This window comes from Macrobrachium rosenbergii, chromosome 10 (assembly GCF_040412425.1).
Source record: "Macrobrachium rosenbergii isolate ZJJX-2024 chromosome 10, ASM4041242v1, whole genome shotgun sequence".
Lineage (NCBI taxonomy): Eukaryota > Metazoa > Arthropoda > Malacostraca > Decapoda > Palaemonidae > Macrobrachium > Macrobrachium rosenbergii.
The window spans coordinates 14,398,734-14,422,063 of NC_089750.1; the positions used below are offsets into that span (position 1 = coordinate 14,398,734).

The 23,330-nt window shown below is 39.9% G+C and overlaps 2 protein-coding genes across 3 annotated transcripts in view; one reads left to right on the forward strand and one right to left on the reverse strand.

Moving 5' to 3' along the window:
• The window catches only part of LOC136842508 (recQ-mediated genome instability protein 2-like), a 28,441-nt gene extending 23,467 nt beyond the window's left edge, over positions 1–4,974 (forward strand). The window contains exon 5 of the mRNA XM_067109912.1: positions 4,709–4,974. Within this exon, the coding sequence (XP_066966013.1) occupies positions 4,709–4,878 (170 nt within the window). The 3' untranslated portion in view covers positions 4,879–4,974. The remainder of the gene's footprint in view (positions 1–4,708) is intronic.
• Positions 4,975–7,004: 2,030 nt separating this feature from the next.
• Positions 7,005–23,330, reverse strand: part of Sf3b6 (splicing factor 3b subunit 6) — a 96,701-nt gene continuing 80,375 nt past the window's right edge. For both annotated transcript variants that reach the window (XM_067109913.1, XM_067109914.1), the window contains 3 exons: positions 16,072–16,190; positions 11,361–11,490; positions 7,005–7,903 (listed from right to left, as the gene is read on the reverse strand). In XM_067109913.1, coding sequence (XP_066966014.1) covers positions 7,805–7,903; positions 11,361–11,490; positions 16,072–16,190 — 348 coding nt within the window. In that variant the 3' untranslated portion in view covers positions 7,005–7,804. The remainder of the gene's footprint in view (positions 7,904–11,360; positions 11,491–16,071; positions 16,191–23,330) is intronic.

Genomic DNA, 23,330 nt, shown 5'->3' on the forward strand with positions numbered 1-23,330 from the left:
TATTTTCCATTAAACTGGAGACAGGTTGCTTCTATGGCTTTCTCTAATATGATTGCCTCTATTTGGCTTTCATTGCTATATTATTAGGCAGGATAACTGTCTCCTTCAACAGTTTCTGAATTCATATTAAAGGAGAGACCAAGCACCATTCAGTATTGAGAAAGGCCACTCTGTCCCGAAATTCCTTTCGTTAATGAGGTATTTTCCATCTGGTGAAAGAATGTACATTGACATGTCTTGCCAAGGGTTATCAGTATCATTCTCGGGTAGATCTGATTTGAGGTTTTATTGTCCGACCTGGTCTCAATTGTTACCAGTCGTAGCTCTGTTAGTGAGTAGGCTGTCTCTTATCCATTCTGATTTCAGTGGGGACCTAGACAACTGATTCAACTTCTTTTTGGGCTTAGGTTTTTTATTACCCAGTTACCATGACCTACTATTTTTTGTGAGAAACCTATCTCTGCCTGGGCAAACTGTGCAGCCTATCAATCCTCTAGTTTAAAGGAGGAGAAATTTGTACATAACATGCCCAATTCCATATCCAGGACAGATCTGAATTCCACTTTGAAATCATGGATAGCATCTCTATGCTGATGGCCAGAAGTCCTCAAAGGAGTTACACTCTCTTGGGGTCATCCTTGATACTTTTCACGATTTCCGTTCGGAATTCAGAAAGTACTGCAAGCAAAATTTTCCCATCAGGGAAGCCTGCATGAACTGATGAGCCAAAGCAGTATTATCATCACTGCCTGGCAGTATAGAAAGTACAAGCTGAATTTCCTTTTAGGGAAGCCTGCATGAACTGATGAGCCAAGGCAGTTGTATCTTCACTGCTTGGCAGTATGGAAAGTACAGCAAGCAGAATTTTCCTATCAGGGAAGCCTGCATGAACTGATTTAGCCAAGACAGTCATACATTATCTCAACTGCCTGGCAGTATAGAAAATACAGAAAGTGGAATTTCCTATCAGGGAAGCCTGTATGAACTGATGAGCCAAAGCAGTCATACCATCACGATAAAAAGTAGAGCAACCAGAATTTTCCTATCAGGGAAGTCTGCATGAACTGATTAAGCCAAGGCAGTCATATCATCACTACCTGACAGTACAGAAAGTACTGCAAGTGAAATTTTCCTGTCAGGGAAGCCTGCATGAACAGATTGAGCCAAGGCAGTCATATCACCACTGCCTGGCACCACTGCCTGGCAGAATAGAAATACAGCAAGAGGAATTTTCTGTCAGGGAAGCCTGAAGGAACTGATGAGCCAAGGCAGTCATATCATCACAATAGAAAGTACAGCAAGTGGAATTTTCCTATCAGGGAACCCTGCATGAACAGACTAAGCCAAGGCAGTTGTATCATCACTGCCTGGCAGTACAGAAAGTAGAGCAAGTGGAATTTTCCTATTAGGGAAGCGTGCATGAACTGATTGAGCCGTATCACTATTGCCTGGCAGTATAGAAGTCCAGGATAAATCACTACCACCCAGAAGATACAGACACTTCAGATGGGGTTGGGTCGACCCTCTCAGGGTCCCCTCAATACATGATTGCTGCATTGGAAAGGCAAGAAATTCTGTCATCTAGCCACCAGTCTTTAGTCCTTCCTGGCTCGGGGCGAATAAGACAGGAAGGAGAGTTCTGAGAGGCACTCCTTTGCTGCTTCAGTTGCCACTGAAGTGAGTGCATGTGGAACTCGGGAACTCCTTTGGGGCACGAGCTTCTCTGCAGGTGACAGATGACCCAGGACTACCTGCCACAACCAAGCTGGCCAGGGACTGTGCCAGTACCTCTTTGAGCTTAATTACTCGAGAGTCTGTGGGGTACTCTCCACTGCAGGATCTATAAGCATGCCCAGGTACTTTGTCTGCTGCTTGGGCTCAAGATCTAGCTACTCCCAGTTTTTAGCACCCACAACCTGTGACAAAACTGAAGGGGTGATCTCTGTCCTGAGTCTTGCCCTCAACATTGCCTGGACCAATCATTTGTCCAGGTATCACAGTAAGCAAACACCTACCAAATGAAACCAAGCCAAAAGCAAGGTAAATATCTGGGTAAACAGCTGAGTGGCCATCGCCAGTCCAAAGAATAACACCTTGAACTGGTAAACGGTCCTGCACCAGATGAAACAGAGGTACTTCCAAGAGTCATGAAAGTATGCATCCCTCATGTCTATCAAAAGCATGAAATTGCTGTATGATGGGGTCCAACACTGTTTGGTGTGTCTCCATCTGGAACAAAGTCTGCAGTGCAAATTCGTTTAGGGGGCAGAGGTTAATCACTGGTCTCCAACCTCCAGTCACACCTTCTCCACCAAGAAAGTTTGACAGTTAAACTCCTGAGACTGGGTCACTACAACTTCTATGATGCCCTTCTCCAACATCACTTCTGCCTTTGCATCTGTGACCATGAAGCGTAGAACTGGAAATTGTTCAGTGCATACGAGATAGGGGTATGGATGTCCTTGAATGTAATCCTGTAGCTGTCCCAAAGGACTGCTACTACCCAGGGCTTCGCTCCCTGCTCCTATCATACGACCCAATGGCAAGAAAGGCAAACCCCTACTCACGGCAGCAACCTCCTCCTCGCGTCTTCCCCCTTGCCTCCCTTCTTGGCACTGCCAGACGAGGATGAGGATGAAAGGACTGAGCAGTCTCCCTGCCCTTCTTAGAGGAAGAAGACTGGGTTATACAGGCACATGCTTTCTGACAACACCAGCCATGGAAAGCTCATTAGACCTTTAGATTTGGACAAGCCTGCCTTCTAACTGGAAGGCTTAAAAGCAGCGTGGGTGATCAGAGTTTGGGACTCCGCCACTTCAGTTTACTGCTGAGCCCCAAACCAAACTATTCCGTCACAGGGCTAATCTGCGAGACGACGAAAGAAAAGGGAGGCAACCATGTTTCTTGTTCAAAGAATCAGTTTTACCCATTTGTTGGCACACTGATGTGCCAGGAAGGTCAGAGCTCTGCCTCCTGATTCCAACAACCTCTGATACACAGCAGGTAGATTGTGAGTGAATTTAACCATAGATCAAGCCACGAAGCAGTCTGGAGCATAGCCATCATTGCCGTCTCCATTGCAGAATCCTCTCTGGCAGAGAAAGCAACTCTCCTGTCATACTTTCCAATGGTAGGTCATTAGTCAGTACACAGATTAACACATCAAGTGCCAACAGAGTAGCCTCCACATCCTCAGGTACATCATACCTCCTCTGGCATAAAAGCAGCAAGGGAAGGAGCTTGTTTGACCTACTGAAAGTGAGGGAACTCCTTGACCTGCATACCAAAGATTTCATCTCCTCCAGGAAACCAAAAGCAAATTGAGACCAGGACAGCCGGACTAAGGGTCTAACTTCAGGAGTGAATCCGAAGGTAATCTTCATCAAGAGACAGTCAACCGGTAAGAAACCGTGGTCACCTAACCCAGATTATTACACTCACGAACAAGTGAAATATTCTCCAAAAAATGCTGCTTCAGCTTGACCTAGAGGGGTTCCCTTCCTTAGCAGTACCTGAAGAATCATCCTTAGGCTTCCTGGGACAGCTGGGAGTCAGCACCTTTCTCCTCTGCACCAGGTTGTCTAGGATGGCAGTGAATGAAGGGCTCCCTGGTGCTCGGGTACTTATATGATGACATCTTACCGGTACCTGGAGCTTCAAAATCCATATCAGAGTGGCAATACCCCTCAGAGGAGTAGCACTCATTGAGGGTATGGAAGATGGGGGCAAGAAGGAACTCAGTGGGCTTAGCAGCATTGCCTGGGGAGTATTTCTTCCCTGAGGAAGCTGGTAAACATCTCTTACTCACAATGCCAGATAACTCAAAATGATTCATTTATTCATTATCCCCCTTTCTCCTCTTCCCAAGCCTGATCCACTGCAGAGAATCCCACAGCATATATTCCTCACAGGAGGAGGCCCTTGAGCAAGCCCTCCCCCTGCAAGGAGCATGTACAGTGAGGTCAGTTGTTTTGGGTGACATGAAATGGCCATTAGAAATTAATTCTCCTCAGTTTTGCCTTTTTAAATTTGGATCTTTAGAATATCTATTTTAAACTCATTATTTATATAATTTCCACTTTCATTCATTCTCCTCACAGCACTGAATGACCCTATGGGTCCCAGTGCTTGGCTATATGCCTAAATCAAATATTACTTTCCATTCCCATCACAGAGACATTTCTCTTATTTTTTTATCCAATGGCATAAAAAAAATAAAGGATCAGAAAAAAAATACAGTTGTGAGCAAACACACCAAAAAACAGCAGGGAATGGGTGATGCTTATGAACTATATCCACACTTTCAGCCAGTTAGATGATGGGAGCACAACATGTGCTTCCTTCACAGTGGCTGTGGCTGAAAGTAAAGTGAAGGCAATGGTTGGTGAGTGAGGGATACTCTCCCCCATCTCCACCTGTTAACCACCTTGGTACAAAGTTTTCAACCAATTCCAGCTTGTGCTGAAAGATTCTGCTGTATATAAGGCAATGGTTTGTATGCCTGTAGGAACAAATAGTTTTTTATTACCCACCTTACTATGCACATTTTGTTACAAATACTGTACCATATAAAAATGGTTCACAGGACATAGTTTGAAAAGTACGAGTACTTTTTATATCAATATAAAGGCTACAACATTGAGTAGCTTCCCAAAAGGTTTAAAAACTTATGGCAGTTGCAACTTTAAAAAACTGACTGTACTTTCAGGAAAATATGTGATGGCTGTAGGTGAACTTGACAGCAGTAGCACAATAGTGAAAATTCAAGCAATTAAAATAGCAGACCTTTCTGATAATTCTGTGCATCAGCAAACCTGGAATGATGAAGTTACTGAATTGAAAGCGTTAATGAAAGAAAATAAATCCCTTTGTAGATGAAGGAAATGTGTATGACCTCATGTTTTTACCTTTTACATGGTAACTGGGTAATAATATTGTACTAGTTTTCTATTTCTTATTATAGTTATATTTTTCTATGCTCTTTTCATTACCTTACAGAAACACCCCAGTATGGAAGGATAATATCATGAGTAGTAACCTTATTATCATTTACTAAAGCTCTTCCACACACACTATTCCAGGTAGAAATTGCAATTCTGAGGGGTGATTACTTGTACATGCTTGTCAACATTCATGTTAAAACATATAAATTTCTATTTTTCATCATCATCATTACTAACATGCACAGACAGCTCAGGAGTAAGTTTTTACAGATAGCTTGATGGTGTTTATTTTGTAGAGGTTGTATAGCATAATTTTTTCTGTTGATTACAGTATTTGGAATTTGCATTTAGCTTAATAGTGTTTATTTTGTAGAGGTTGTATAGCATAATTTTTTCTGTTGATTACAGTATTTGGAATTTGCATTTTGCCTCATATCTGACACAAAAGACACCTACCATGACCAGGCCAGCTCATCAGTTGATTGGCTGCCTTTAAGCAAAGCAGCAAAATTGGTACTAAGACTGTTTTGTGAGTAATGGTAACTCACAGTCTGAAATCCATGTTGTAAAGGCCTCTCAGATGACAGAATGAAATCCAGTTTGGCAAGAGGATCAGAGCTAAGGAGTCCTTTCATCAAAATTTTCGAAAGTGTGCTCTACATACAGAAAAAATTAGGGATGTTCTCTAATTAAATAACATGCAAAATGCATCCTGTGATGTCCTGATTGACAATATGTATACTATATGTTCTTCCTGAAGATAAGAATTCACAATGGAATGAAAAAATTCCCAATTCATACCAGTTATGAGATTCCTTACACACAGCACTTTCACATCATGAAATGGCTTATGTGTGGTGTAACTCAAATTATTTGACTTCCACAGCCTATCAATCCATTACACAGCTACCTAAGAAGTCTCTTTTTAAGTTTGTTGAGAAATTACAGAGGTAAGTTCTGTATTTCATGTTTCCTAAGGAACCACTTACCTGGAGGTAGATTTGATGGCTAAGGTCACTGGGGAGTAAGTTAAGGCTTACTATTAACTTAGATGTGGAAACCAACTTAGCTTTGATGATGGTCACAACACAAGTCACCTCCACTCTGTCATTTAACTTGAAGAAGAAAGGCAAATTCAAGTTGTATATTACAACTTTGGTAGGAAGAAATTAATGAAGTCTGATGTGAGCGCTTCCATTTCCAGTGATGCAAGGACAGAAAGAACTTTAAATTTATTGCTCATAAGGTACAATGCAACAGGAAGCCAGGAAAAAGGCAGCTGGATTTGTCTGATTAAATACCCAAAAGATGCACATCTCAGGACCACTCATAATTGAAAGGGTAAATAATATTTCATGAGGAAATGAAGAGTGCAGAAACATCACTTTCTCAGACAAGTTATTGTGGAATTTCAAAGACCACCATGACACTGGGCAACCAGTTGTCAGGTACTGAATACAGTCTGTTAGTGATGAACAATCTGCTGACATAATCTTGGAAATCACACAAGCATGAAGTTCTAAATTTGAAATAAATATGAGACAGGCCTATCCATAAAATAACTTGGGCAGAGGTTCAGAAAAAGGGAGTTACTAGATTCAAAGCAATAAGTATCACCTAAAAGGAATTTTAGAAAGGCTCTGATCATGGGAATAATTATTCATAGATGAAGATCTGGACCAGATAATAATTCCAGAAGCGCACAAGATAGAGGCGAATACATAACCCAGCATTTCTAACCCTGTAAAAGGAAAACCCATTAACAATGGTGATGAGTAATTTAGTAATAAATAGTCATCCTCTAAAGGGAAACAGTTTATCACTAGTAATTATTTCTGAACATTGAAATCTTGACACCATTATTCCATAGAAAATGAAACAGTACAGTTACAAATGAAAATGTTGATATAATTATGCAGAGAGACAACTCAGTGTTTTCTTAATAATAAAATATAGGTACAATCCAGATGTACATACATATAACTAGTAGTAATCATGAGAGTAAAAAAGTACAATATTGTAATAAGAAATTTAATAAAGATCTCCCCAAATTCTATTATAAAGAAGAAATTTAATAAAGATCTCCCCAAATTCTATTATAAAGAATCAAAGATGATTCTAAAGAGCAAAGTACAACTTTTCATAATCTATACTTAAGTCATCTCTAATCTATTTTCTAGGACTTTATGACAACACAATTTCTAATAGTAAGAACTGTTGTTGTGAAGAAGGAGGTAAGGACAGGGACCAAGATTGCCCTGTGCCACAATTTTTCATTTGTCTGCAAAAATTCTTAATGGCTTTGGTAAAAAATTACACCAAGTTTCTCATATGACTCCTATCCTTGAATGAATGACTTCTTGGCAGCAACAGCATCCTATACATCCTTTGTACTGAAAAGTTCTTAGAGAGGAAAAAATACAATAGAATACATCCTTCATTTATGCAGCTGGGCCTACTTTCTAGGCTAATGCAAATTTTATAATACAAAAGAACATGACCGCGGATGAATTTCACATTTATATTTTTTAAAACAGTAATGTAGTTATGTATAAAAATATACATTAGGCATGAAAGTTAAACTTATCTCAACATTACATTGCAAACTGAGTTACAATTAATAAATATAGTACATTCATGTAGCTGTTTTCCAAAATTTTGTAGTACTGTATTATATCATATTCCATGCTTAATTCAAGCTACAGCTTTTAAAGGTAACTAAAAATAACAATTGATGCATACAATGGCAATGGCTATCCAATTAAAAATGTACGGTATATGGAATATCTGTCTTCAATTCTGTCACTTAAAAATAAACAATAAACTTTCCACATATTAAAAATGCTGTTTAATGAATGTGACTATTTTTTCTCATCTGTATTGATACCATACTTTGTCTTGACACGATCCAGCTCTGCTTGTTTTTTCTCAGCATCAATCTTCTTGAAGGCTTTATTGGACTGTAAGAAAATACAAATATCAATAAATGGACTGTTAAGAAAATACAAATATTGATTATCATTGAAAAATTTATTGATCAACACTCCACATCTTGAATAATATGAGTAGGGGATTGTCAATTTGATCAGAAGCTGTAAAGAATTGTGGTAACTAGTTAGTAAATAAAAAAAACTTTAAAAAGTAAAAATCTGATAATAAAAGGCAGTTTTAACATTTATAAGATAATATGCTGGTTGTAAATAAAAAATAAAATCTCACAGGGCAATTTTAAGACTGTTTACTGCAAACTTAATTAAACCTGCACAGTTAAAATACTTGCACCTTCAAGCATCTTATTGGAATTAAAATACTATGCTGTATATATATTTTTGCCATCAATGGAGGGAGTAAGGTAGAAGCTTTTCCCTGTATTAGGTCTGAAATGTAATTAGTTTTTTCTACTCTTCTGTCTGTACCCTTTATTCCTGAATACCTATCAGGTCCAGGTCTTCATCTGTCTCCTTTTTCCATGATTTCTTAGGCATTCCTAAAGGTTTTCAAACAGCTACTTAATGTCTACTGCTTTTCTGACCAAAGTGCCTCATCCCACTTGGTATAACAGTGCAGTGATTTTCTTTGATGCCAGCTGTACTTTTCACCATGATATAAGCAATGTGATTCAGCTTCTATATTTGGGTTCTTGAACACTATTTTTACCAAATTCATTCCCTGGCCTTATAAAACTGTAGTGGTGTGTCTCCCGCCTGATTTCTTTTTCCTATGCTATACCTACCCTTAACATCCTCAAAACCACCTCTGTCCATTCCTATGTAACAATTTAGGTTTCCTCCTATCTGCATTGCATCTGACTGCAGCACTTCTGTCACTACATCTGACAGCCTTTTCTAAAACTCTTGTTTTTCTTCTTCTGGTCTTCCTAATTATAGCCAGTAAACCAAACACACATGCATAACATTCTTTCCTAGGATCATTTTAATTTTCATTATTCTTTTATTAATTTGATCCACCTTTCCCCTATGTTCTGCCATTTCATCTTTGACCAGTATGTTTCAAATACTGTCTTGTCTTAATGCAGCTCTACCAGAACTTGTATTTCTCTGCCTCACTACTCATGAATTCAGTTCCAGCTCCTTTAAAACTTGCCTCTTCAATATATCAATGTTTCTTCTTGTCAGCATTCCCATCACTTCCCTGATCAGTTTCTCGTTGGACGAGTCGGTTGAGTTCTTGGCTAGCACTCTGCTAGGCCCGAGTTCGAGTCTCCGCCCGGCCAATGAAGAATTAGAGGAATTTATTTCTCGGTATAATGTGGTTCGGATACCACAATAAGCCGTAGGTCCCGTTGCTAGGTAACCAATTGGTTCTTAGCCACGTAAAATACGTCTAATCCTTCGGGCCAGCCCTAGGAGAGCTGTTAATCAGCTCAGTGGTCTGGTTAAACTAAGGTATACTTAACTTAAACCCTGTTTTTTCCTAACATTGTTCTTACACTTATAGTGCTCATTTTCATCTTTCCTGAAGACTGCTGAGTGCTGGGAACCATTTTGTTTCCAGAATCACTTTCAAATTTTGGAGCAGTTGTCTTTTTACAGGTTTTATATGTCCTTATTGACAAACTCAAAACCACCCACTTTATAGGGCTTGGGACTAGTTGTTGCTTAGCCATTAACTCATTTCAGGTTTCTCTGCCTCACTACTCATGAATTTAGTTCCAGTTCCTTTAGAACTTAACTCAACATATCAATGTTTCTTCTTGTCAGTATTCCCATCAATTCCCTGTTTTTCCTAACACTGTTCCTAAATTTATAGTGCTCATTTTCATCTTTCCTGAAGATTCTTTGCACCATCCACCTAACTGAAGGCCGCTGAGTGCTGGGAACCATTTTGATTTCAGAATCACTTTCAAATTTTGGAGCAGCTGTCTTTTGACAGGTTTTATATGTCCTTACTGACAAACTCAAACCCACCCACTTTATAGGGCTTGGGACTAGTTGTTGCTTAGTCATTAACTCATTTTAAGTTTTATAGTTCACAGGATGGGTATTCTGATAAAAGAAACAAAAGAAAAGCATAGCATGTTCATTGTTGTCTGATATGTGGAGACAGTGCATACAAAATAAGCCAGACTATTCAGTGTATGTATGGGTGAAAGGAAACTGGTGTGCCGATAAAAACAGGTCCTGCCTTAGATTTCCTGGCCAGTCTCTGAAGGGCCATATTTCCTCTAGTGGTAATATCTCAAAGGTAGCTGGTGACTTGATCAACCTAACACCTCTCACCGCATGTTTTACTGACCAAAGGATATAAAAGGTGGCAAAAAGAAAGCTCAAGCAGAGGACTGTCACTGAATGACCTGTATCTTTCTTTATAACTGTTAGGGTACCGAGTTTTCATTATGCAGTCTCACTGAGCTTAATGCTTGTGGTAGCCAATATGACAATTTTAAATTATTTCTCTATCATCTGGATTACCATTTGAGAGGTCCAAAAAGCCTTGTCTGTGGTAGTCAATAAGGCAATTCTAATTCAATTCCCTATTAAGTCTCTACTACAATTTTACTCTTAGTCTTGAAGGCAAAATCCTCCAACAAGTTTAAGTCTTTCACTGGTAAGAAGCTGTATCTTATGTTTGTGTACTGAGAATGACTGATCGCATAAGATGCTACCATGGAGATGCAGGTAGCCACTAATATAGACTCCCAATTGGGTTGTGAACCTATGCTAGTACTGTATTTGAAAAAGAAACCAATTATTCAGTTACTCTGATCTCTTCAGTTACCATGCCAATGAGGTAAGTAATAACTCCTCTGGCTTTTGGATCACCATGTAGTAACTCTTCTGGCTTTTGGGTCACCATGTAATTACATTTCTTACTGGTAAAAAATGTCATTTCAGGCAGCATTCAACCAATTCTTGTCATTCTTTGAAAATATATATCCAAAGACATTTCATAAAGTAATACTTGCCAACTCACTTTTGTAATTCATATTGAGAAAAAATTTGAAATACATTACATAATTACTATCAGGCAAGTACCACACACTGACAGCTGCTGAGACAACCAAAAACAAACTCACAAACCTACGTCTGCAACATTACTTGGACGTGGTAAAAAAAAAAATGACTGAATTGAACAAAAAACTTACAATAATTTATTGTGCCATCTTGAAGATGCCTTCTTATATATAAAAAAAATTAGAACTTAACCCCTGCTTTCAAATGTAGAAATGATAGAAAAACTGGGCTAAAATTAAAAGGTCTGGTGAACATAAAACCATGCCAGGATTTTCTGTCTATACAGGCAATCAAAGAATTTGTAGCACTAAGGTTTGATACTTTGCATGAATATTATCTATTCTCTTCCTTAGAAAATTATTAAACTGAAATGATACGACATGGCAGAATTACAATTCACCTAATTAATTTTGGCTATTATTACAACAAACAGTAAGAATACCTGATAATACAGCACAACCAAATATCTTCCACAAACGTTGAATCCTGATAAGTGATCACAGGCATTCTTTGCATCAAATATGTCTTCATAAACAACAAATGCAGTACCACGAGTCTCTGGTGTGTTGCCACTGCAAAACAAGAAAGGTACAATGAATTTTATTATTACCTAAAATTTGGGTACATTCATAAGAAAAAAGCCATGAGCAATTAACTTCTAAATAAGCTTTTGAAGAATAAAATAGCCTCCTAGAAAAGACCAAATTACAGTACAATATAATGAAGGAACATGAATAATGAAAAACTAACAAATAAGATATACACACTAATAGCAGCCACTATTAACCTTACAAATACAAGTATCAACGTCCAAAAAACTACCAGGCAGAATGTTCCATAACTGTATTGCAGAGACAACTCTCTGGTACTGAAAGTGTTATTTAAATATTAACTTGAGACAAACCAGCACTGATCTGTCTGCTTCAGTAAGCTGAATGAGAGAAAATAACAATGCACTTTTATTGCTAGCTGGTCCCAGCATATGTAAAAAGAGGAGAGGCTTTGCTCTCCTGACTAATTTCTTGCTGCTCAATTACCAAAGTTTATACAGCCAGAAATGAAGTTTCATATATTTGCTGTCTTCTTTCTCAATTAGCAACATATAAATAAAATATACATAAAATATTGTGCATATTAGATAGGGATACAGTTTGTACCTTCACTGAAGACTAGAGCAGTTCAAAATATGCAAAAGATTACAATGTATCATGATTCTAACAGAATTTGAAAACTTATGGAGCACCTGAAGATCTAACCTACCATCTTCCTGATATTTTTAACATACAAGTCAATTTTATATATCAAAATTAGTATGTTTAACTTGTGATAAAAAAAACTAATAACATTAATTTACTTACATTAAGAAAAATAAATCATTTGATAAATTCAGCATATAAAAGAATCTGCAAATCAGTATGTCTAAGGCTTCTTGTTTGATTTATGACAAGAAAATGAAAAATAATGAGTCGAGGAGAGAATATAATCATAAAGCAAATTAAAATATTATCTACCTAAGTTTTCTATCACTCATTATTATTAAGTTAAAGCACTGTACTACTTATCTTTAATAGGCTGGCTTTCCTAGCTGTCATTCAATTCAACTAGGAAAATTGCATAGGAAATGAAGCGTCAACATGCATGTATATGGGCTTTTTGTGAAGGCCGGCAAAAGGGTATGAAACCACACTGCTGATGTAAAAGATACATTATGGAAGCAATTATAGTCATGCTATTATTTTAGCTACCATTAATAATAATGATAAAAAGGGATTTCAGTATTCCTCCTTGCTAGAAGGGAAAAAAAATTGCCTTCTAAGGAAAGAACTAGTTCTCCCTTTGGGGGATTCAAGATCATCAATAATGACTGCAAATGTACCATAGAAATAACTATTTCTATCTAGAGCAAAACTTGATGAGAGAGGATCATCCAAGTGATTGCTGAGCCCAAAAATGCACCCGAGACCAGACTAGGGAGAAAAACCTTGTATGAAAATGTTCTCTGCAGATGAGATGTAATTTCTCCTTTTTGTCCTACGGGACATACACAGGAGAGGCAGAGAATGTTGATCAAGGACTTGCAGTCTATAAGGCTTTATGCAAAAGAAAAAACTGCTAAGACATGTTCCTGTCAACCAAGGTTGCAAGACTAATTAAATTTTCTTACTGATTACCCAGAAATCTGGGAAATTTTACAGGACGTCTGGTAGGGGAGAAGCCCGAGTATCTGATGGAGAAACCAGTGAACCTACTGACAGTATTTTCCCCCGCTGAACTGAAGGGAGACTAAAGTTACCTCCACAAGACAGCACTTGTTCTTGCTCCTCTACAAAATCTTCTGGAGTTCTCATGACAGATAAGTTGAAGAGCAGAGGGGATTACATGGAATCCCCTTTGGGAATCTGATAACCATACCTGTCTTGGAGATCACCACATTCCCTGCATTCTTAAAACTAAAGATTCAGGGCAATTTCTTCTCCAGTAGTCCTGCCAGAGAAGACAAAAGAAAGAGGGGTGAACTCTACTGATGGTTCAAGGCAGAACTGTGGCTTCCTCAAGAGCAAGCAGACAGACAAAATCCACATATCTCATCAGCCATGCTCCAAAATGCTATGACTCAAACTAGAGCTCCAGTAATCAAGAAGACCCTTCTTGCAAGGAATTGAGCAATATCATCAGAGAAAAAGTTACTGTACTGCTCAAACACCAAGATCCTTCACCCATTAAACTAGTCTTGAGAGACCTATATATAGGAAAGAAGAGGCTTGTCAAAAAGAAATGTGAACCATTCCAAGACGATTCCTATAACTAAGCATAATAACAGCAAGAGCAACCCATTACTCTCAAGATCCTGGAGGTAGAAACTTGAGTCATAACTGACTTGTACCATTCAGGGGACCTGTTCCCAATAACGAGTACCATCAGACTATACCAGCACAGGAGAAGGGTAAAGTTCAGGCATGTGGAAGATAAGGTAACAGGCCACAAGTCTGACTCTGTATTCCAAAAAATGTGCATGCACATCCAACAGTAACAAGATCTACTGTAATTGTATTTGAACTGAGCAAGGAAAGTTGATTGGAATGATATATGGGGATCTGTCCATTTTCTGATATTATAAAGCAATATTGATACCAGGCAATAGTCAAAATTGAACTGGATGGATGGTGCTGTCCAGCAAAACAAGAGAACAATACTGAACACCAGAGTTCATGTCTGAATGTCAAAACATAATGAGAGTTGTCATAGCTGCACTACAAACTGAGCCAGTAGATTAGTCCAGTGGCCACATACCATTAAGATATCTGTTTCCACCGCAGGTGGATCATGAATATGGGTGGTACATGACCAAAAGCAGTAGACCCCCACACAGCAAAGTTCTAGGTTAAAGCACCAAAAGACCCTAGAATGGAGGATTCCTGGTTTGCTCTAAACTGACTGGAACTCCAGTAACTCCCAAGACTAATAAGGGTCTAGCAGGAATTGCAAGGGCATGAGCAACTGGGACAGGGGGGAATGTGGACATATGCCCATGATCCTGAACTGATGTCAAGCAGCACATGGAGAGGTAACTCTGCTAAGCTCCAAACATTCCTAACACACCAAATAGGTATAAGGAGAGAAGCAGGGAGTAGTTCATGAGCCAGAAATCCCAAAAATGGAATGGCATCGAGGAATGGGGAAAAAATCCGACCCTCCCTTGTGTTTCTTGGCTGATAAACATTTATAATGAACACTGATAACCTTCTTCAAGTACTCTGGTCCCAGGAAAATGAACACTCATGAGGAATTTTGAAAGACAGCCCAGAATAAAAGATTCCCACCTACCAACTTTACTCTAAAATGATGCAAAGGATGAGACTAGGGGGGTGAGGACACAAAAGAGTACCCCTGGTGCTGTTGTGCTGAAGAGCTAAGGTACTGTGCACGAGCATGTGAGGTGCACTAGCTTAAGTAGTGCATGCACCCACTAAAGTACCATGCTGAAATGTAATATCCTGTTACTCACAACCCATGCATTAAAAGCAACAAAAAAATTCAACCAGACAAAAAGATGTTAAAAGGAAAAATACACCTGTTAATCACAGAAAAGGGAAGCTAAAAAAAACTAAAGACTCCTCTAATTCCCTTATGATTCGAAATGGTCTTGAAAATATGAGAATCTAGGCTACTTGTGAGCTGGAAAAACCACTGACCATTTATGACTACCTTACCTTTTTTCATATGTGAACACTGTTTTCACCAGATGTAAAATTTTGTAAATAAACTAAAACAATAAAAAACCTTAAAATTGAATACAAATGGGCACTTATGACTGACTGGGAAATTTGACATGTCAATTTTCTGCTCATGTGACTGTCTTCCAACGCTACAGAGCAACTTGACCAGCAATGTCACCTCCTGAGCTTGTACCCTCACAAACCCCAAGTCTCTCATCTTATGTTTCTCATCCAAGTAGGTCTGGGTCTCCCTGCCCTCTTGGTGTTCCTTGTGCAGCTGACACTATCACATACTATTCTCCTCAGGGTGGTGCTTAGAGCATCCAAAGAATCAAAAGGAAAAAGTTCCAATTTTACATTTCGTAAAATAACATCAATAATATTTGTTTCACCAAAAACCAAATTAATGCAACCCACAAGTCCCAGACATTTCAATAGTTGGAAAAAAAAATCTTTCACTCCCTATAAATTGACTGATGCACAAAATTCTCTAGATCTTCCACTGAGAATGGGTTTCAGCTTATAAAAGATATCAACTAAACACATAGTAATATAATTAAACAAACTGTAATCCAACCACTGAATTTAATTAATAAGCTGGCATATCCTGTCAAAATCCTTTTCCTTTAAATGATGAGTAAAACTGCAGCAGGGAGTTGAAGAAACAAATATGCTACAAAAGATTACTAGGATATGAGAGGAATGTTTAGAAAAAATAGAAGCATACATTTATGCACAGGTTATCAAATCACTCCGGGGTTCCCCTCACACACTCCCCTGTGACTATCTTAAGCATGCAACCAGAGCTCCAGCAAACACAGTTACCTCTAATACTAGACAAATAAAGAGATATAAAACTTTAGGTCACACCTTTATACGGCAACAACACAAATTAATCACTAGTGTTGTAAAGTACTATAAAAGCAAAAAACTTACACTCTTATTTGTCTTATGGCACCATATTTTCCAAAAATATCATACATTTCTTCCCCAGTAATCTTGTATGGAAGGTTCCGAACATACAGAATTCTGTTGACTTCTGGGGGAAGGCGAACCTGTGGACAAAATTGAAAACCACTAATCAGTCATCAATCTTTCATCTATTGTATATGGTAAAAATGAGTTTCAATACAAATGAGATCTTGCCACTTAATACCAAGTGTTCTCATAGTACTAAAAATATTAGCACAGTACAGTACTAGTCTTCTCAGCTAAAAATAAAAATGACATTTTTAAAATAAAATAAAGTTTTATATATACTTACCTAGTAATTACATAACTATTAGTTTCACTTGTTTGGCAGCTAAAATTTTGAAATTTGCGGGTCGCACTAGTTTGTTTTGGGGTAGGTGACGTGCCCCGCCCACTTTTGGGGGAAAGAGAGGAACAACTTAGCAAAGAGCTCAATTTGTTTATGCCCTTATGTCCATGCGAGGGGAGAAGGGAGGACTCTGATCATGTAATTACTAGATAAGTATATATAAAACTTTATTATATTATAAAAATGTCATTTTTATATAAGTAACTTACTCAGTAATTACATAGCTGATTCCCACATTGACAGGAGGTGGGAAGCATGGACATATCTACCCCAAAACATTAGTAAAGGTGATGAATTTGAGAACAGAAAATTTTACTAAGACTGAATCAATGTTTGTTGCTTCCTTACCTAATAAGAGAGCTGCTGAAGGTAGATACCGCCTCTGGTTGGCGCTCATCTATCGTGTAGAGGTTAGGCGGTATAATCTGGGGCGCCTACTACTTTAGTGGGTACTTTGAGGCAAAGGACCAATTCTGATGGCTAGCAAAGAATAAAAGTTGCCCTGCCCAGGGCGTAGTACCTTACAAAATAACCAGAAAAAATATACAGTCACCAAAACCACCAAACAATATAAAAAGACACCAATACCCAAATATTTAAAAAGTACTCCCAGGCTCCCCTAGAACTCGACACCCTAAGCAAGGCGAAGAGATAATAGGAAGGAATATTGTCTCCTACATTTCCTTCCCCAACACCACGCCAGCTGCATAAAAAGGACCTAAGGTACTGCACTCATCATAAACTGTTTCTATATCACGTGAGTAATGTGAAGCAAACACTGACTTACACTTCCAAAAAGTTGATTGCAAGATAGAGGCGAGGGATAAATTTAGTTTGAACGCTAACAAAGTAACGACTGCCCTTATTTCATGAGTTTTTACTTTACATGAGGGAAAAAGCTCTTCTCCATCCATGGAGTGTGCTTCGGATATAAGATCTCTGAGAAAGAATGCCAGGGTATTCTTAGACAGAGGGTGTGAGGGATTTTTTACTAGACACCAAAGACTGCTCGAAGTCCCATGAATTGCCTTCGTTCTGTGAAGGTAATGTTAAACGGGGCCATGGTTTCGACGTTGTCTCGTTCTTTGCCAAGAATCCCAAGAATCTGCGTTACCTTTGGAAAAGCTGACTCTTTTATCCAAGGTGTGTATCTCACTGGCCCTTTTTGCTGTAGCTAATGTGACCAGGAAAAGTCTTTCTGGTAAGGTCTCTACGAGAGACAGACTGCATGGGCTCAAAACAGGGACTGGATAACCATCTAAGCACTATGTCTAAGTTCCAGGAGACTAAGGTCATTTCCTTCCATTTGTTTAATTTGTTGAATACCGTATTTATCTAACCATAGTGAATGAAGGAAAGGTGTAGAGTTCTTTGTTCAACCAGTCCTGTAACATGGCATCGGTTGCCCATGCCAGAGGGTCCGGGACTGGCAGGCAGAACAACGGGAGATGATGGTTCCTGTAGGTCGCGAAAAGGCCGAACATCAGTTTCCCCCACAGTTTCCAGAGATCTAGACATATCAATGCGTCTAACATCTCCATGGGGAGAACTTGTTTCTGTCGGCTTAAATCGTCTGCTAGAACATTGAGTCTTCCTTGAATGGAGCGTGTAACTACTTGAGTATCATTCTGGTCCAACCAGAGAAAGAGGTCCCTCGCTACCTCGTAAAGAGAGAAGGAGCGAGTTCCCCCTTGTTTCTTGATGTAAGACAGGGCAGTCATGCTGTCTGAATGGACTGTGCTGTCTTGCTGCACACCTCTGAGGCAGAGAATTACAGGCCCAGGTGTATCGCCTTTAGTTCTTTTACATTTATATGCCAGGATCTCTGTTCTAGGACCAGGTTCCTGAGACTTCTTTGCTCCCTAAAAGAGTTCCCCAACCTAGATCCGACACATCTGAGAAGAACTCTAGGTTGGGGCTCAGAGGGAGGAGAGACTTTCCTTCCGTCAGTCTTCTTTTGCAACTCCACCAGCGCAGGTCTACCTTTATTTCCAATGTTACTGGAAATACAAACGTATCCGGGAGACTTTTCCTGTTCCAGCTGACTCTTACGTAATACTGCAGATGTCTCATGTGGAGCCTGCCCAGAGAGATGAACTGCTCCATGGACGACAAGGTGATCAGAAGACTCATTCACCTGTTGGCTGAACAATCGTCTAGACTCAAGATCTTGTTTACTGTCTTCAGGCAAGTTTCTATTCTCTTTGGAATTGGGAAAACCCGAAAATCCTGAGAGTTTATCTTCATTCCTAAATAATGAATCTCCTGAGGAGTCACCTGTGATTTCTTCATGTTTACGAGAAGGCCCAAATCCTGAGCAAGGCGAAAGGTTCTGCAAAGGTCTTCTGTACACTGTTCTCTCGATTGGGAATGCAATAGCCAATTGTCAAGGTAAAGGGATATCCTGATTCCCATCAGATGAAGCCACTTTGTGAGAGGAGCCAGCACTCTGGTGAAAACCTGGGGGGCTATCAAAAAACCGAAACACAGGGCTCAAAACTGGAACACCTTGCCCTCGAAAACAAACTTGAGGTACTTCCTTGAGTGTGGATAGATCGGTATGTGAAAGTACGCATCCTGCAAGTCTATGGACGCCATCCATTCTCCCTGGCAAATGGATGCTAGAACTGTTTGATTTGTTTCCATTTTGAATTTTGTCTTTTGTAAAAAGACATTCAGGGTGCTGACATCTAATACAGGCCTCCAGCCTCCTGACGACTTGGGGACTACGAACAATCAGTTGTAGAACCCTGGAGAATAAATGTCCTCTACCATCTGTATGGCTTCTTTCTTAACAAGAGATGTGACTTCTTGCGAGTAAGCTGTCAATGCGACAGGCGTGTTGACTAAAGGAGGCTTCTGCACAAAGGGTATGGTGTAGCCCTCCTTCAGGACAGAGATTATCCAGGGTTCTGCTCCCTTCTTCTCCCAGCGCTCCCAAAAGAGAAGGACCCTTGCTCCTATTTGAGTACAGAGGACTTTGTCCTCACCTCCTGGAGGAAGATTTAGAGGCGGACTTTTTAATGGCACTTTGTGTAAAACGTATTTTAGACCTTGGTCTAGCGTATGGTCTGGGTCTGCCGCTTCGAAAGGGATGCATCTACAGCGGTGTCATAGATCTGGAAGCAAAAACGGGTGTTTCCTTAGGGTGTCTCGATGATTGGGAAAAAATATCTTGGGTACTCTTCTTCTGACAATCAGAAGCTATACCCAGGACAGTAGCTTAAGGAAAATGGTGCAGCTGATCCAAGGAAGAGAAAAGGAGCACTAATCTCTGTGAAGGAGTCACTCCCTTAGATGTAAATGAACACTAGTTATCTTTTCTTAAATTCCCGCTACCTCCTGAGAACTATCTCTGATTCCTGTATCAATACAGGAAAGAATTCCTAGCTAGTCATTGGAGGAATCCTGTAGCAATACTGTACAATCTCTAAACTTCAGAGCCAGAGCACCCATGGCCCAGTCTAGAAAGCTCATCACTTTAAATACTTTAAAGAGATTCTTTGACAGACGAGTTAGCTCTGAAGCAGAAAACACAATTTCTGCCGAAGTAAAAGCAGATCTCCAGCCAAATCTATCAACCCAGAGAAGTCCCCCTGGTAGGAGGCAGAAACTCCCACGGAAGGAGCTTCTCCTGTGGCATAGAAGTGGTAACTCACTCGCAAAACCCTAGAGGGAGGAAAACTGAAGGTGGCTCTACCTTGGTCTAAGCATCCTTCTACTTCACTCAGCACCTTTTTTGCTGAAGAAGAGATTACCAGTTTAGGTAACTTTGAGGCACCGGACATCTAAGACTCTGTTAAAAAAAGCCAAGGCAGGAGAGGAAGGCTTCGCTGGAGAAAAGAAGCTAGGGAAGGTCGCCAGCAGGAATCTTAACAAGGAGGCATACGCTGTTGAGGGTGCTTCCTGTTTTGCTACCTCTTCCTTGTCAGAGGATACAGGAGACAATGACAAATCAGCTGGAGTCTGGGAAGGCGGGGGAGCTTCTTGAGCAAGCTCAAAATGCTGTCTAGCTTACTCTGAATAGGGTCCCGGACAACTGTAGGAGCTGGAATACCAGAAGGGGCCTGAGTACTAAGAGACACCTGTGCAGTTGATGGCTCTGGGTGAGGAAGAGACAAAACTCCAATCAACGTAGAAGAAGCAGGAGCGATGAATGAAGAAGTACATTGCGAAGGTTGACATGCGGGTGCCGATGGGCGCTCTGAAACCACTGGGAGGTCAGTAACTACAGGGAGCGTGGACACCTTAAGGTGTTTGGGCGCCAGTGGGTGCTGGGACGCCAAACAACATGATAGTTTGGGTGCTAATGGGCACACATCTTTTACTGGGAGCCCAGGCGCTACCTCTCATATGGGAGCTGCTATCTGGCGATTTGAAGCTATTGGGCATTCAACTTTCGAAGGAAGTTTCAACACAGCTGAGAGCTCAGGTGCTTGGCGACGTTCCTTAGAAGAGGTTCTTCTAGAAGATGAAGAGCACTTACGGGAAGCTTGACGTTTTGACATCAAAAGCATAACTTCTGTTGAGAGGATACTTGAGGAAAAAGGCTCCAGGCTGTCCCAGTGACTACACGATGGAAGCTCAGAATCTTTACTCTTCTTAGAAGGCACTGGAGAAGAGTTCGACACTTCCACTACAAGCCTTTTCAAAGGGCGTAACTTGTCCGTGAAGCACCATTGGTGCCTGGGGCTTAACTCCTCAGAACTAGACGACATACAATGAACATCCACTGACATACCTTTCCAACAGCTCTTGGCTGCAGCCTGGGATACGTCAACAGGCTGAACCGAAAGGGTGACTGCTTGTGGGCAGACCCCACCGACCTCCCTTAGGCTACCAGTTTGACTCCTCCCAGATTTTAGGGAGTATGCCATGGACCTTGGCCTAGGAGAATTGGCGGGATGAACAGCCACCTCCTCCACCAACACTTCACTAGCACTGGGTGCTACAGGGTGCTCTGAATCACCTTTCTTATCCATAAGCACTTTCACTGACAATGCCAACTGTGCGACAGACTCTACTATGAACTCAAATCTCTTGTCGATTTTCGACTAAAGGCTGGCCATGGGGCTGGGTTTGGAAACGTGAGAGCCAGGTAAAGGAGAGGTTTGAACAGTTAGAGGGGTTGAAATTGGGTTCATTAAAATTAAAGGAACATCTAGAATCAGACTTTGCAGCAGGTGATTCCTGACTAGCTAATGACTTACTATTTTCCTTAGCAGTTGCTTTCCTTTTCTTGTCCCTACCGAGTTCTTTAAGTGAGAATCTAAAGTCTTCCACTTTTTAATGTCCCAATCATCACATTCTGAATATCTCAAATCAACAGAGCATGTCTGCCCCCTAATTCTGTACACATTGTGTGTGAGTCATATGATTCTTTAGTTAGGTGTGTATTGCAGCCTTTGCTGCAATACCTAAAGTTCAAAATGCTAGAGTCATACATTGTGAAAAATCCAAAAAACAAGTCCAAATCAGGAAAAAAGTCGTAATCTGATGATACGGTTTCAATACAGGCAACTTATCACAGCCTCTGCTGCAATACCTAAAGTTAAAAACGCTAGAGTCATACATTGTGAAAAATAAAAAAAACAAGTCCAAATCAGGAAAAAAGTCGTAATCTGATGATACGGTTTCAATACAGGCAACTTATTTCTAACTAAATATGCCGCAAGGCTACCAAGAAAAGAATATTTCACCAATTGCCGACGAAACAACAACCAAGGAAGTATGAATTTCAAAATCAAAGCTGCTGCCAACCACTGGACTTCAACCATCAGCCGGCAGAAACAAATTGAACTCTTTGCTAAGTTGTTGCTCTCATTCCCCCAAAAGTGGGCGGGGCACATTACCTACTCCAAAACAAACTACTGCGACATGCGAATTTCAAAATTTTAGCTGCTGAACATGTGAAACTAATAGCTTTGTAATTACTAGGTAAGTTACTTATATAAAAGTACTGTGTAATAACAATACCATAATACAAAATACCTGTATTAACAATAGAACTAGTAAAACTTCCACAATAGTGGCTTGTCCCACAGTGATAGTGATACCATACTATAGCCTACAGTTCTACTAAAACATGAAATGGAACACTATGGAGGGAAGGTTGAATGAAAGAAACATTGATTTCCTCTCTCCATCAAAATATGCAATAAAAGAAAGTTTGATATTTAACCCTTACAGAATGGGCTAAATGAAGTTTTCATAACAAAACTAATATTGTAATACTTACCTGAACACCTGAATTAGCCCTGGTCACTGACCAGCCTGAACTATATCCCCATAAATTTACCCACAAAGTGGGTAATTAACTGTCAGCGTTACCAACACTACAGGCAAAATTTTGTCAAATAAGTGACCTGAGGTACTGTTGACAATGCTGCTGCAAATAACAGCCGACAGAGGCCGACACCCCCAAATGAGTCACTCACTATCAAAAACTGAAGTGGAGAGGAGGGTGGGAATCATTCAAGAGTTCAGGTAAGTATTACAATATTAGTTTTATTATGAAAACTTCATATTGCAATACACTCCCTGAACACCTGAATTAGCCCGATTAACAAAATTTAATGGAGGTGGGATCAATCTAATTCAGCCCGACCTGTCAACGGGGAATAAGCAAGTAACTCATTACCAACCTAATATGTGTAAATGTATGTGTCCTCACCAAGTTGTCCAATTCGGTAGGTGAGGATGCTTGTTGAGAGAGTTGACGTCAGTCTCGTGTCTAAGGTAACCGTCTGAGTCAAAGAAGTGCCTCCCCATTTAGGTATTCTATACCTCTCATGAATGGAGGGGAAAAGTCAAACCTCCCATGTGGCTATTCAGCCTCTCATGTTGGGAGGAGAAGTTGAGTGTGCAGGACCTT